This window comes from Camellia sinensis, chromosome 4 (assembly GCF_055761805.1).
Source record: "Camellia sinensis isolate YWXY chromosome 4, ASM5576180v1, whole genome shotgun sequence".
Classification (NCBI taxonomy): Eukaryota; Viridiplantae; Streptophyta; class Magnoliopsida; order Ericales; family Theaceae; genus Camellia; species Camellia sinensis.
Genome location: NC_138964.1, coordinates 190,991,899 through 191,006,439, shown reverse-complemented (window position 1 = coordinate 191,006,439; position 14,541 = coordinate 190,991,899). Strand labels below are relative to the sequence as shown.

Genomic DNA, 14,541 nt, shown 5'->3' with positions numbered 1-14,541 from the left:
ATTTCACAACTTATTTAACAAATGCTACTCAACAACTTAAATTTATAATTTAATAATTATACCAAACAGATTAACAATTTTTAATTTATAATCTATTAAGTTATAATTTATAATCAATTTTAACAGGTAGACCAAAGAAGACCATGATAACTGATTTCAGTTCGCAGCTCATAACTCCTCTCACTACTGTTCCTCAGCTGGCAAAAAGTGGAATCTTAACAAATATTTGTAGGAGTATCTATTATTCCAGGGTTGTACAACTATAAAAACACAAATTAAGCTTGTGTTTGGCAAGGGCTTTTCAGGTTTTTTTGGTTATTTTAGTCACAAAAAATAAAATAGGCTATTTTAGCCATAACAAACAAAATATCACATCCAACCTATAATCATTACATTCTTCTCTCACAAAAAAAGTCAAAAAAGCTAAAAAGCCAAAAAGCCCTTCCCAAACCAAACTTTTTAGCCCAGGTTAAAATAGCCAAAAATGCCAAAAAGCCAAAAAACCAACCCACTTTCCAAACAGAGGCTTATATTTTTGCATACGGGGACCCCAGTGCGGTGACCCCAGCATCAACCCCCCCTCCACGTGGGGGCCGGCCAATGGAAGATAAAAAAAAAAAAAAAATCTGGACCAATCAAAAGGGACTCAGATTTGCACTGGGGTCTCATGCATTTTCTTTTTGCATAATTTTTGTCCCAATATTTATAAATTATTTTAGAGATAATTAAGTACAAAAAAAAAATTATATAAGTAGATAAAGAAAGACAAAAACAGTGTACTATACAATGACAACAGTCCTCGTACTGCTAGCTAACGTAATGCCCTACTTTCTCATGATGTAGTTTTCTTTCTCTCTTAAAATAGAATTGAACACATTAAAGAAAAAAACGGACTAATCAAAGTGAATCAGAGGTACCAAATTATGTTTTTAATTCTCGGAAGCACTTTTTTTTATGGGTATATTTTAGTATATAATTTAACAAGCCCCAAAATCTCTCACCGAGAAAGGACTCTTCTCTGGCACGTTTCCGGCATGGCGAAGCCCTAAAGTGAGCGACACGTCACCTCCGGTGGGCCCAAACCTAATCTGTGTCGATCCCATGTCACCATTTCCAGTAAGTGTGGTAGCAGTAGCAATAGCAGTATTAGTTCGATAATGGGACCCCACCATGCTGCCACGTCGGCAAGTATCGGCTTCGTGGGAGGTCGTAAACGATTGGACCACCAGTGGCGCTATGGCGGTGGTGGTGGCAGAGATGGTGGTGTTGAAATTGGGTTGTTTTGCGTGGTTTTCCGAGAAGCATTGTGTATTGATTGCGAGGAGTGAAGTGTCGCTGTCAAGTGCATTGATTTGGGATCTCTTGACTGATGGAGATAATGTGGAGGCAGAGGTGGTGGTGGTGGTGGTGGTGGTGGTGGAGATAGGAGGAGGCGTTGGTGTTTGCGCAAGGCCACCAGTGATGCTGCTGTGGTTGATTTGTCCCTCTTCTTCTCCTGACTCTTCTTCTTCTTTGGTCTCTTGTTGGTACATGTCTTCTACCATGGGTTTCCACAACCGAACCCTTGCATTAATGAACCAGTTTGATACCTGAAGCATACTCAACAGCATAAAATTTTAAAAAACAAAACAAACTCTTTTTTAATAATAATATAATAGTAAGTCTAGTTAACCTGTACCCTCAGACCATAAAAGCGACAGTGAGGGGCCATGGCCCACTTGAACGTACTCCTATTAGTATTTGCAAATAGCATGTGCTTTCCATTTTGTACTTATTTGGCCCCTCCCCGTCGAACATCTATAGACTCTTTTTCCTATCTCAAATCAAAGAACTTTTGCTTGTTCTCTTCCTTTATTCATTAGTTGGACTTAGAATACTAATTTAGGATGGAATATCTTTTTATATTAAAACATCTTGTAATCAACCAATTTATCTTAATTGATTATATATTTTTTTATTCTAGTTAATCAACAATGTGGAGTTAATTATTGTACGGGGAGCAAATATTCCGGTAAGCCCGTATTCCTTTCTTCCGAGCTCCGTCGATATCCGATCACCTGCGAGCAAGTAATGGTGAGTTACCCGGCGGTGTGTGGCCGGAAAAATCCTCCGACGGTCAAGTTAGCACACACCTTAAGAGGAGTAGAGAGAAGGGAGAGAGGGTTTGAGTGTAAGAATTCCTTACAGAGATGTTCGTTTTTTTTGCGTATGGGGGGCGCAGACATGCTTATATACCTTCTGAGCCCCATATCTACTCCCAGTCATCTCCTGTCACATGGCTCTACTATCCCATCTGTCAGCATAAACCATGTCATTCATCACCTAACCTCAACTGCCTGTCATCACAGCTGGAGCTCGGCAGCCGAGCTGCTCTACCTCGGTCATGCCATGCTTCATACTTCAAGCGCCTAACCGGATAAACACACGGAGGACCGGGCTAGGCGGCATCCCGGCTGAGCCTACCCCGGATACTTTGATCGGCCTTCCTGTCGGTCAAACAGTCTCCTCGGCTGACCATGCCTTTCCGGGCATCGGTCACTCAACTTCTTCGGTTGCCCACGCCTTCCCGGACGCCGGTCACTCGGCCAATCGAGCTTTGGCCATCTTCGGACCGAGCATCCTGGTCCGACCGGGCACTGCCTTACCGAGCAGTTTCTGTCCGGTCCGGGGTGACACACTCAGCCCGAACTCTGCCCGGCCCAAGTCTGGGCAGAAAGTCGATCATCTCGGACCCACGCATCGTTGGGCCCTCAACTTGCTCGGTCGTTACCTCGGCCCAACTCCAGATCACAAATCACCCTCTCAATTATATATTTTTAAAATTCATTGTTAGGAAAACGTTATAATATACATCCCTAAAAGAAATATTACTTTTCGTAATTTTACAATATTGATTCGTGATAAAATTTGAATGGTTCCTAACTTTTCTCATCATAATAGTACGTAATGTTTTAATATTTATATATAACCACAAGGGTCTATAATTAAGATTTTTTTATAATGTGCCCTGAATATAATTGTAACTAATATCACAAAAAATCTCAATTTTTTTTTTATTTTTTATCATAGGAGAGGAGAGTGTGTACCATGGTCTTTTTCATTGTTACTAGATTCTTATATCATTGAGTATTTCTTGTTTTTGTTTTAAGATTTGCATTATTCACTACTACATTGAATCTTTTTATTTTTAATCGATGTTGTCTGGAGCATTAATTTAGCACCACGGTAAATCCGTATCCCTATTTAATGGCCTCCCTCCCTCAAAAGTCTGGTTTCGTCCTTGCCGTCAGGACACATGTTAAGAATGTGTTTAATTATCTTAACTACCTTCACTTGTATGAGAGAATGTAAAACATAAATAGAAATAAATGTAATGATTTTTAAAAACTCAGATATTTTTGTACATACACGAAAATGTCCTCACATTTGAAATAACGAAATTAACTTATTTATAAAAAAATATATATAACAAAATAAAATGATAGTACCCTCTTAAATAAAAAAATAAAAAAACATTAATATTTCATTATAAATAAAAAATAAATTTATAAATCACATAAAATAATATTGCTTTCTTTATTTAGAAGCTCATTAAACTTGAAAAAATTCTTTGAAATAGATTGATGAATTTTATTTAGAGTTTGGTCTATTAATTTTATAATGTTAGAACCAAAAAAAAAAAAAAAGATGCTATAATATTACCAAAAAAAAAAATTGTTTTTTGGTTTATTCCAAAAAATAATAAAGCAAATAAATAAAAATATTTTATTTAAAATTACATAATCACTGTATGTGTTGTGAATTAATATATATATATATATATATATAATAAAATAAATTGATAGAAGCCAAATTAATGAATGAAATTGAGAGAAATATAAGGAGGGTATTTTGGTCTCTATGTAAAAAAAAAATCATTAATCCTAATAGTTTTTTTTATTTAAAAAAAATCATATTTTCTATACAAATTGGAATAATTATATTCATTTAATGCATTGACACATGTTAACAAAAGCCTATAATAATAAGTGTGGTATCAGTAAATAATTTTTTAATAAAATTTATTTGTTTTTATAACATGTAGATATAATAAATGACTTGAGTTTGATCCACATCATACAAAATTTAAAGGGGATTGTTTTTTAAAGATAAATAACATATAATATTTTCATAGTAGTTAAGGTTACTCAACATTTTCATAGAGAAAATTTAATTCAGAGAAATTTTGTCAAACTCAGAAAATTTTTTGTGAAAATTGAAATTTTCTGAGTTGGGATCGAAATTTCTCTAAGTTAGGGCAAGTTTCTTTGAATCAAATTTTCTCTGTGAAAATGTTAAGGGACCTTTAACTAATAAAAAAAATATTTTGAACCTCTCTTACTACACAAAATTATAAAGTGATGTTTCGCTAATTTTTTGAAATTTAAACTTACATTATAATTTCGAATTTTTAGAAATGACTTGTTTCCCGCCCCCCTTGATAGATTACTACAGCCATACTATAATTTGATCGGTCTATTTTATAATTTTTTATGTATAAATTATCTATTTAAAAAATTACATTAATTCATTAATTATGATAATATTATTTTGTCTAATGTACCTTAAAATAGCCCATTATAATTTGATCGCTAACAACTATTTCTTATTTTTTTTTTTTAATTTTCCATCAATAATTGAATCTTAAAAATGAATATAAAAGGTCAATTTCTGAATTATTTTCCTTCTAGATGTGGTATTTAATGGGTGCTCATTGTGTGGTTGGAACTTGGATAGAAGAGAGGGCGAGGGCGAGAGCGAGAGAGAGAGAGAGAGAGATGGCAAACTCTCATGTCTCTCATCTCTTCTGTACTTTGTCTCTGCTCTTATTACCCGCAGAGCTTCTCATTCAGTCTTTTTTCCCGGAATTAAACCATATACAGTTTTTTTTAAAAAAAAAAAACCAGAAGAAATATAATACTAATATAACCCAAACCATGCAACTCCAACTCCGCTAAAATGGTTAAAAAATTAAAGAGAAAAGATAGGGATCATGAAAAAGCTTTCATGAAACTGGTCATGAAAAATTTATGACTCTTAGATTACCTTGATTAGTGTGTGGTGCTTTATTTTAAGTGTAATCTAAAAGTCATAAATTTTTCATGATCATTTTCATGAAAATTTTTTCATGATACCTAGCATTGCTCAAAATTAAAAATCAACTCATATCCCAAATCAACCCTTAATTAGCTCCAAGTTTTTTCTCATCAACTTCTATAGCTTATTTTGAAAAGTAAATTAAAATTTAATTTATTAATTTAAAAAAAAAAACATGTAAAAAAAATAAAAAATTATATAATTTTAAAAAGTCAAAAAATTAATTTAAACCGCATTACCAAAATAGGCCTATGCTTCATTGCTTCATCACTGTTAGTGAATAAGCTCAGTAGCCATAAAAGATCTCTCTCTCTCTCTCTCTCTCTCTGTTGTATTATATGAGGGATGTAAGAGAGATGGAGGACGAACCTGGTTTCTGGAGAGGCCAGTCTGTCGAGACAAGAGATGCTTATCTGCGTCGCTTGGGTACCTGAGAAAAAACCAGACACCAAGAAAATGACATGATGAAGGTCTGTACATACCTATATTCATTTAAACAGACATCTAACTTTATGTATTTGCAGATTTGAATCGAAAATTGATTCAACCTCTCTCTCTCTCTCTCTGCATGGGCGTGATAATCTAAGAGAGAGGACAACCCCCCAAACGATGCTGTCTCTCTGATATAACATCTATCCATTAGATTCTATTGCATGTACTTTGTATTAGAAAATATTACCTATAATTTTTGTAAGGTAGTTAAGACAAAAGTGATCGCTTAATGTATTTTATGATTTTTTAATTATCAATAGAGGATAATTTGTTTCTAGTCCCTTTGTGATCGGTACAATTAGGGTTATCACAGGTCCTATTTAGTTGATCTAAATTATTAATTTAACAATTTGTAATGTGTAGAGTATCTATGAATTATGAAAAAAATATTGATTTAATAATTGTAACTAAATAATTTCACAATATTTATTTTTTTAAATTGTTTTTTTTTCTTTTTTCAAATTGTATTCTTCATATATTTTTTGAATATAAATATGATGAAACCATATGGTTGAAATTATCGAATTAGTCGGCGATGTTTGGAATGTTAGCTTTTTGGCTAAAATAATTAAAAAATCAAAACATCCAATTATATCACTCTTTTTATTTTTTTACATATTTTTTTTATAGAAAAAAAAACAACTAAAATAATCATATCTCAAACGAACTCTAAATAATTTATTTATTTTTATAAATAATTTACATAAAATGACTAATAAAATAAATTATTCAAATTATCAAACTACATTTCATGATTGGGCCACATATTCAAACTGCACCAATCCAGAACCTTTATGGAATTAAGACTAACCAACCTCTTATCAAAAACATTGCATAAGTAACAATACTTTTGAATTATATTTTATAATTTTTGAAAACGTATTGTAGAGAAAAAAGTGGTTTCTGCATGAAAAACTAGTTTCAACTTTCATGGGGTTCTTTTTATGCACTCACGAAAAGGGTCAGGGACTAATGGACTGTTATATGGATTCAAAGAAGAGCAATGCTAAATATTCAGAAATTTTATTCAAAAATATTTAACTGTTGAGATTCATTTTAAATATGATCCTCATTATATAGAATTAAATCTAAATCACTCATTCATATTCATGCTAAAATTATGGACACTTTCTGGTTTCCTTGTGTTTCTGTTTGGAGCAAAAAGTGTAGAGAACAAATTATGGAAGCCTTTTTCAGTTTTTTTTAGCTGACGAGAAAACATCTAAGGACACTGCATTACTGTTCTTTAAACACTTTAAAAAACATAAAAGTAAGACAGAAAAAAGTAATGCAACATGTGACTAAAGTCTCGTTTGGGAACATGTTAATTTAGTAATTTTTTAATTATTTGACTAAAATATGAGTTAAAAAAAATTACTATGTTTGAGATGATTTTTTAGTTTTTTACGAAAAGATGTGCAAAAAGTAGAGAGAAAAGAGAATCTTTGACTTTTTGGTATGGGTTGTTGGCTTTTTGACTAATTTAGTAACTTTTTGACTTTTTGGCTAAAAAGTTCGGTTGCCAAACGAGGCCTAAGGTCTCGTTTGGCAAGTGACTTTTTTAGTTAAAAAGTCAAAAAATTATTAAGGCTCCGTTTGGGAAGAACTAGATTGGACTTTTTTGGTTATTTTAGCCATAAAAAACAAAATAGGCTATTTTAGCCACAAAAAATAAAATATCACATCCAACCCATAATCATTACACTCTTCTCTCACAAAAAAAGCCAAAAAAGTAAAAAAGCCAAAAAGTCCTTCTCAAACTAAGCTTTTTAGCTCAAGCTAAAATAGTAAAAAAAGTCAAAAAGTCAAAAAGCCAACTCACTTTCCAAACCAACCCTAAAAAAGTCAAAAAGTCAACAACCAATACCAAAAAGTCAAAAATTCATTTTTCTCTCTACTTTTTGAATATCTTTTCATAAAAAGTCAAAAAGTCATCACAAATATACTAATTTTTTTTACATCATATTTTAGCCAAAAAATTAAAAAGTTACTAAGAAAGCTTGTTTCCAAACAAGCCCTAAATCTCTGTTTGTTTGTAGATTTAGTAAGATTTATGTCTTGAATTTGTTTTGTTTAAAAATTTCGTACTATTTTAAGGTGAAAAATGCATTGGAAAACAAATATTTGAAGAAAAAAAATCAGTTATAATCATTAATACAAGAATTGCATTAACTAAACAAGTTTCATATACTGCATAAACATAATTTCTAGGGTAAAATTCATTTTTCCCCTTGGTTTGAGGCAAAAGCATTTTACCCTTATCGTTCAAATATAGACAAAAACCTTCCATATAATTTTGGACCAAGGTGCAATCGTTAATACTGTAAACTATTGAAGTGAAAATATTATAATACCCATAAATCCTATACTTTTTTTATGTTATTTTCTTTCTCTCTCCTCGCTCATACATAGTGTCGGAAATGGGGTATTGTTGTGCCTCAAGGCACAGCAGTTACTGCTGCTCTCTTGTGGGAGATTGTCCTAAGTATTTTTTGATGATCTGAACCGTTCATATTGTATGGTTCGTCAAAAATATTATTCGTGTAAAAAATCAAGTTAATCAAATATTCATAACCCCATGATCATGACCTAATCGTTTTTAAAAATTTATGAAAGTTATGTTAACTGTTAATTTTTATAAAAACAAATGTGTTTTGATTATAGGGCTACAGATATCCAATCAAATTGATTTTCTGCATGGATGATCTACTCGATGAGCACTACAATATGAACGGTTCAGATCATCAAAAAACAATCAAGACAATCTCTCACAAGGGGGCAACAGTAACAGTTGTGCCATGAGGCACAGCAGTATCCCTCATTCCCATAGTGTCTAACATTAATTCAATTAAATCACATTACTAATAAATTTTTAATTATTTATTGTAATTCTTAACTTTTTTATTCTAATTTTAATTTAATTATATTTTAAGTCACAATTAATCCTAAATATTTAATTATTTATTGCAATTCCTTATTTTTAATCTAATTTTAATTTAATTATATTTTATTTCACAATTAATTATAAATTCTTAATTAATTATTATTTTTTTCAATATGTTAATTTAATTTTAATTTAATCATATTTTAGATCAATTTTTAATTATTATTTATTTTATATTTTATTTAATTATATTTTAAATAAATTCTTAATTATATTTTACATTTTAGATCAATCCTTAATTATATTATATTATATTTTATCATAGTTTATTAACGTATTAATCTAATTTTAGGTTTGAAGAAAATTAGAATAAAATTGTCTTTTTATTGTATTAGTTTCACTTTACTTTTTCAGAAAGACCAAATCCACTCTAAAAAATGATGTGTATCACAGACCTTCCGTTAATTTGGATGAAAAACTTAATGGTAAGACTTTCCTCTAAAATTACATTAGGGCAAACTTAATGGTGACACTTTAATCCAAAATCACATGGGACTTTTTGCCTATATTTAAATCATAAAAAGGTAAAGTGCTCTAGTCCCAAATCACGGGTGGGCAAAATGAATTTAACTCTAATTTTTATAAATAAATCTTTTGGAGCAAGACATTAACATTTCACTTAAAACTCTCATTTTTTTCCCCTTTTAACCTTTCACAAAAAATTGAGATATTACTCTTTCAAATTAATTATCTGATGACATTTTACCTGTTTGATATCGTTTTCATTTTCCTCATTTTCATTTTTTTTAAAAAATATTTTTTACATAAAAACGATAAAGACTTTGAAAAACACCATGGTTTTCATATAGTTTCGTTTTTGTGACAAAAATAACAATTTTCGTGTTTTTCAAAAAAAGTGTTTGTTTTTGGCATTGGCTAAAATAGTCAAATTTTTTGTGTTGAGTCTTTTTTAGTCTCGTTTGATTTTTATTTTGGAGTTTTTTTTGACTTTTATGAAGAAAAAAAGTATAATAATTGTAGATAAAAAATTATATTTTATTTTATTGACTTATATAATCTGTTTTGTCTTTTTATACTTTTTTTAGGTGCAACAAGTTTAGCAAACGAGGACTAAATAGTTTTTGAAAATAGTCCAAATAAATTTTCATTTTGAGTTGAGGATGCGAAAACGTACGGGTGGAGAAAGTGCTCGAAAAGCCAAGCTCTCAAAATGTTGACAGATCGATCAGGCAAGCCTCTTTGGGGCCTCCAAGCTTCTTGATCCATCATTCGCATTTGATGAAACTCTCTTTGCTGTCTCAGGCTTTGCTCGAGCAGTCTCAGCCGCGGAGTCTCTCCTTTTGTCACTCCTGAAGTGCCCGCGTCTTTGTCTCCCAACAGCTCACAACTATGCTTCAATTGTGCAGCTATGGCGTCTTTCAGACACCGGAAGTGCCTCGACATCGCCTTCTGTGCTAGGGCAGTGTATGGCATTGCTGCTCCATAACCCATTACTAAATCAAATGAGTTTACTACCATTTGCATTTGTTCACAGTAACGGTTGTATCTTCTATCTACCTGAAAAATTCATGTCGAGATGTGCATCAGTATCGACATTACAATCATATATATATATATATATATCTGTCATTATCTGTTGATTTGAAAAGTGATACGATATGTAACATTCAAGATAATTTATTATATCCTATGTTAATTCAATCAAAAAATAACAAATGGGATGAATTATGTTTGGATGTGGGAGCCGGAGTGGGAAAATAAGAGCATTATATTATTATATATGTGATTTTAGTATTGACAAACCAGGTGGAGAAGATGAGTTTGGATCCACTTCTAGAATTTTAATAACCTTAAAATTTGTTGGGAAGTCTTTTTGTTTCTCTTAAAAATAAAAATATCCAAAAGAAAATATGATATTGTATACCTAATAATGATGTGATTGAATTTAAATAAATAATTCAAAACAAATTGGGAAAATTATATAATACTTTTGAGGCATGTAAATTTGGTGTCCTAATTTGATTTTTGTTGATATAAACAAGGTGAAACTCATCAGTATTGTATTAGTTTTTAAGAGACAACAAATAAATGTCATAATATAAGTAATGTATAATATTATGCTAAAAGTATTCAATAATTTAAAAAGATTTTTTTTAAATCCCTAATATTAAGATTTTATAAGATAAAGATAAAGGGCATATAATATTTTCATAGTAGTTGGGGTCCCTCAACATTTTTCACAGAAAAATTTTGCTCTAATACAGAGAAATTTCAATTTTCACAGAGAAATTTCATCGAGAGACCTTAACTAATAAAAGAATATATATTGGATTTCTCCTATTATCCAAAATTGGAGTGAAATGTTTCACTAATTTTTCTTAATTAAAAAGAAAAAAAAAAAAAAAAACTCACTTTGCAATATCACATCAGTCACATTATTTTAGTGAAGGACTCTATATAATTCTTATATAAATAATTTTTTTGATAAATGATTAATTCAACCATGGTACAGTGAAACAGTTGTTAATGGGAACAAGGAAAATCAAACATATAAAAAAAATATTCTTGTTATCTGATATTTAAAAGTATTAGTCATGGAAGTTTAAATTATAGACTTTTTACGACAGGCACTTTTGTAGAATATAACAATAGTTTGAAGTTTATTAAGCACTCTTTAACAACATCATAAAAAACTTGTTAAAAAGACCCGGGGGGGGGGGGGGGGATTACACACAAGACAACTGAAAAAATATAAATAAAAAACAAATGCTAACAAATGTTCTGTGAACTTTATGTAGAATTGAAATTGAGATGAAAATTAATTTGAAAATAGATTAATTTTTTTAAAAAATCAATGAAATAGGTGAAAAACATCCCGTATTCATCAAAATTTTGTTTTCTTCTTACATTCTAAAGTTTTTTTTTTTTTTTTTATAAAAAAAAACCACCTAATTTAAATGGCTTTCTCTCCAATGCTCTACTTTGATGGGCATGGAAGCCTTGGAGCACCATCATTCTTAACAACCCTATAAGGTCATTTTTATTGTTGTTGTGGCTTACAATATTGAAAAAATTAATAGTTAGTAATACTTTTACAAAATTATTACATATTTATCAAAAAAAAATTATCACCAATTTATAATTAATTTTTAAAATATAAATTGTTATTTTTCCTACAATATTACTGGCTATCTTTCTAATCACACGTAACGTAGAGCTTCTTATTACTCGACACACTTTACTTACCCCAAATAGATGTTTTCACCAAAAACAAGATCCAATGTATTACCCAAACCCAAACACCCCCCACCAAGCGAATCAGTGCTATTAAAAAATATATTTAAATCATATAAAAATATTGTATGAAATCAGAAAGCAAAATCTATGGAACCCTATTTCACCAGCCGGCTTTTCTCTTTCCTGGAATTATAAATTATTTTCCCGGAAACTGGCCGGAAATTTTCTATTCCCCCTGGTTAGATTTCAAAATTAATTGGATTAATAAGCATGCCAAAATGATTGGACCTTGACTCTTAAAGAGAGAGAGAGAGAGAGTACATGCCTCATCAAGCATGGACAATAGTTTGACCTTTCTTCTCTGGTGGTCAATCCTATCTGCGGCCGACAAAGGACCAAGATCCTTTGAGGAAGATGAACCACCGCCGGCGGCGGCGGCGCTACTAGTTGGATTAGGATTAGGGTTGTTGGTATTTTGTCTTCCAAACTTATTCTTCTTGAAATGAGCCCTTCCCACACAACAAAACTCTTCTAACAATTCTTGTGCAGCCTTGACATACTTTGAATTTCTCAAACCATTGACCACTCCAAGTGGAGATGACCCAAATCCAACATGAACCTGGTGGTGGTCAGAACCACCACCCAAATTCTTGTACTGATAATCAGAACTAGCCCCTCCTCCTTGATTAAAGAACATAATTCCACCCTCTCCCATCCTCAATTCCTCAGCTTTCGCCGCTTCCAAGTGCTGCAACGACGACGATAACGATAGCGACAGCCCTTGGCCTTCCACCACACCTCCACCAGTCCCTCTTTCATGGCCACCATCGGGAACCCATGTGAATTGGGACGATGACGAAGACGATAGACCAATTTGGTTGTTGTGAAACGCAGATGGGTTTGGATTAGGAAGCAACATGTGAAGTGTAGACGAAGTTTCATGAGGATGATGATGATGAGATTGAGATGGTGAAGGAGGCGACCTCGGTAGTTGTTGTTGTTGTTGTTGTTGTTGTTGTTGTTGTTGTTGTTGTGGGTTCATCAGAAAAAGCTGCATGGCAGCTGCTGAGTCCGCATTCATGCTTGAAATCTGATGATGATGATGGTTGTTCACAATGTTTTGATTCTTTGAATCACTCATCGGTCCCAAACCCCCACCCACCACCATCCCTTGCCGGTACCACTCGCCGCTCACCCTCGCCTCCACCGACGGTGGCGGTGGAGGCAGCGGCGATGGTGGCGGCCTTGTGTTCCCATAATTCTGTGATATCTGATTTTCTAACAACTGTGTGGCGGCGGTGGTGGCCCCGGCCTGGAAATTGAACATTTCTGACAGCATCCCTGCGGTCTCGTAAACCGGAATTCCACCGGAAACTTCATCTTCTATGGCCACCAATGGCGGCGGCGGCTCGAATCCTTGTACCCTCAGTTTATCTCTCCTGATCTGCTGTTCTTGCTGTGCTCTCTCGAACCCATTCGAGAAATTGAAGATGCTTTGGTGGTGGTAGTCTTGTTGGGACATAGAATTTGCAAAATTGGGGTTGTCTCAGATTTGATGAATTGAAAGGTTGTGACCCTTTGAATGAGATGCAATAAATTGCTATTATTCCCATATTAGCAGTGTCTTCTTCTTCTTATTCATCATCATCATCATCATCTTTTCTGTCTTCAGCCAAACAATACCCACTTCTTTCTCTGTTAGCTGCTCAATTTAATGATGGATCGGAGGCATAGACAAGCAAAACAAACAATACGTACCCATTATAAATTTTTCAGTTATTCATTAAAAATACATCACAAAAAATTGTAGTAATATAGAAACAAACTAAAAAAAAATAAAAAGGTTAAAAGGAAAAGGCATCAACTGGGTATTTTCTTTGTTTTTTATTTTTATTTTCTCAGCTTTATTCATGTACCTCTTAGAGTTGCAGGGTGAAAGAGAGTGCAAAGCTCTCAGACATCGTTTTCTCTTATCTGAGATTGAAAGGCTTCGTGAATTCTTCTCTCTCTATCTCTGTCTGTTGTCGTTTCTATCTCTGTCTCTCTCTTTCTCTCCTTTTCTTTCTCTTTGTTGTTGCTCTTTGCAGTGAGTGTTTTCTCTGCTATCGCCTTCTGCAAACAAAGATAGGCAAACAACAAAAATATAAAAATAATTTTTAAAAAATAGAGGCTTACAGGTTGGAAATATCTCTCTCTCACTCCCTCTCAAGAACACAGCATCAAACAGACGAGAGAAGAGAAGAGGTCGCTACCTCCTCTTCTACTCAACATTATTTTATTTATATTTAATATCTTCTCCAATTTGACAATGAAATTTAGTTATTTTTAAAGTGAGCACTAAAGATAGAAGACTTGAGTAATTAATAGACTTGTCAAAGGACAAAAATAACCTCGGTCAGAATGTAAGAATTATGAAGCCTGTAAAGTCCTTTAGTGATATTTTCAAGAATTTCCCCACAAAACTTTATATATATATATATATATATATGTATATGTATATATATGCGTGCGTGCGCGTGTGCGTGTGTGGTGTGTGAGATAAATGAACACGATTAGATTTTTTTGGGGAAAAATTTCAAATGTGAAGAAATTATATCAAATCAAACAATTAGAATTCAACAATGTATTGTTAAGAAGAGAAAATTAGGGTTATTTGGGATGTCCTCAAAAGTATATTTTTTGATTTTTTAGATTAGATAGTTGAGAAAAAAAAGGTTGCTGTTTGAAATAATTTTTTTATTTTTTATGAAAAATGTGTATTAAAAAATTAT

The 14,541-nt window shown here is 32.3% G+C and overlaps 1 protein-coding gene across 1 annotated transcript; it reads right to left on the bottom strand.

Annotated features, from left to right (window-relative positions):
• Positions 1 to 725: 725 nt before the first annotated feature.
• Positions 726 to 14,107, bottom strand: LOC114262367 (BEL1-like homeodomain protein 2). The gene is made up of 5 exons (XM_082867216.1): positions 13,687 to 14,107; positions 12,092 to 13,472; positions 9,708 to 10,086; positions 5,506 to 5,566; positions 726 to 1,589 (listed from the first exon to the last, which is right to left on the bottom strand). Exons 2-5 carry the CDS (start codon positions 13,290 to 13,292, stop codon positions 978 to 980), a joined length of 2,253 nt encoding a protein of 750 aa, XP_082723342.1. The 5' UTR covers positions 13,293 to 13,472; positions 13,687 to 14,107; the 3' UTR covers positions 726 to 977.
• Positions 14,108 to 14,541: the final 434 nt, after the last annotated feature.

Excerpts from the sequence above, each read along its gene's own strand:
- LOC114262367 (XM_082867216.1), bottom strand. The coding sequence starts at position 13,292 with ATGTCCCAACAAGACTACCACCACCAAAGCATCTTCAATTTCTCGAAT. Across the intron at positions 10,087-12,091 it reads GTCCATGCTTGATGAGGCAT|ATAGAAGATACAACCGTTAC; the intron begins GTACTCTCTCTC and ends TTTTTCAGGTAG. Across the intron at positions 5,567-9,707 it reads TTCGAGCACTTTCTCCACCC|GTACCCAAGCGACGCAGATA; the intron begins GTACGTTTTCGC and ends GTTTTTTCTCAG.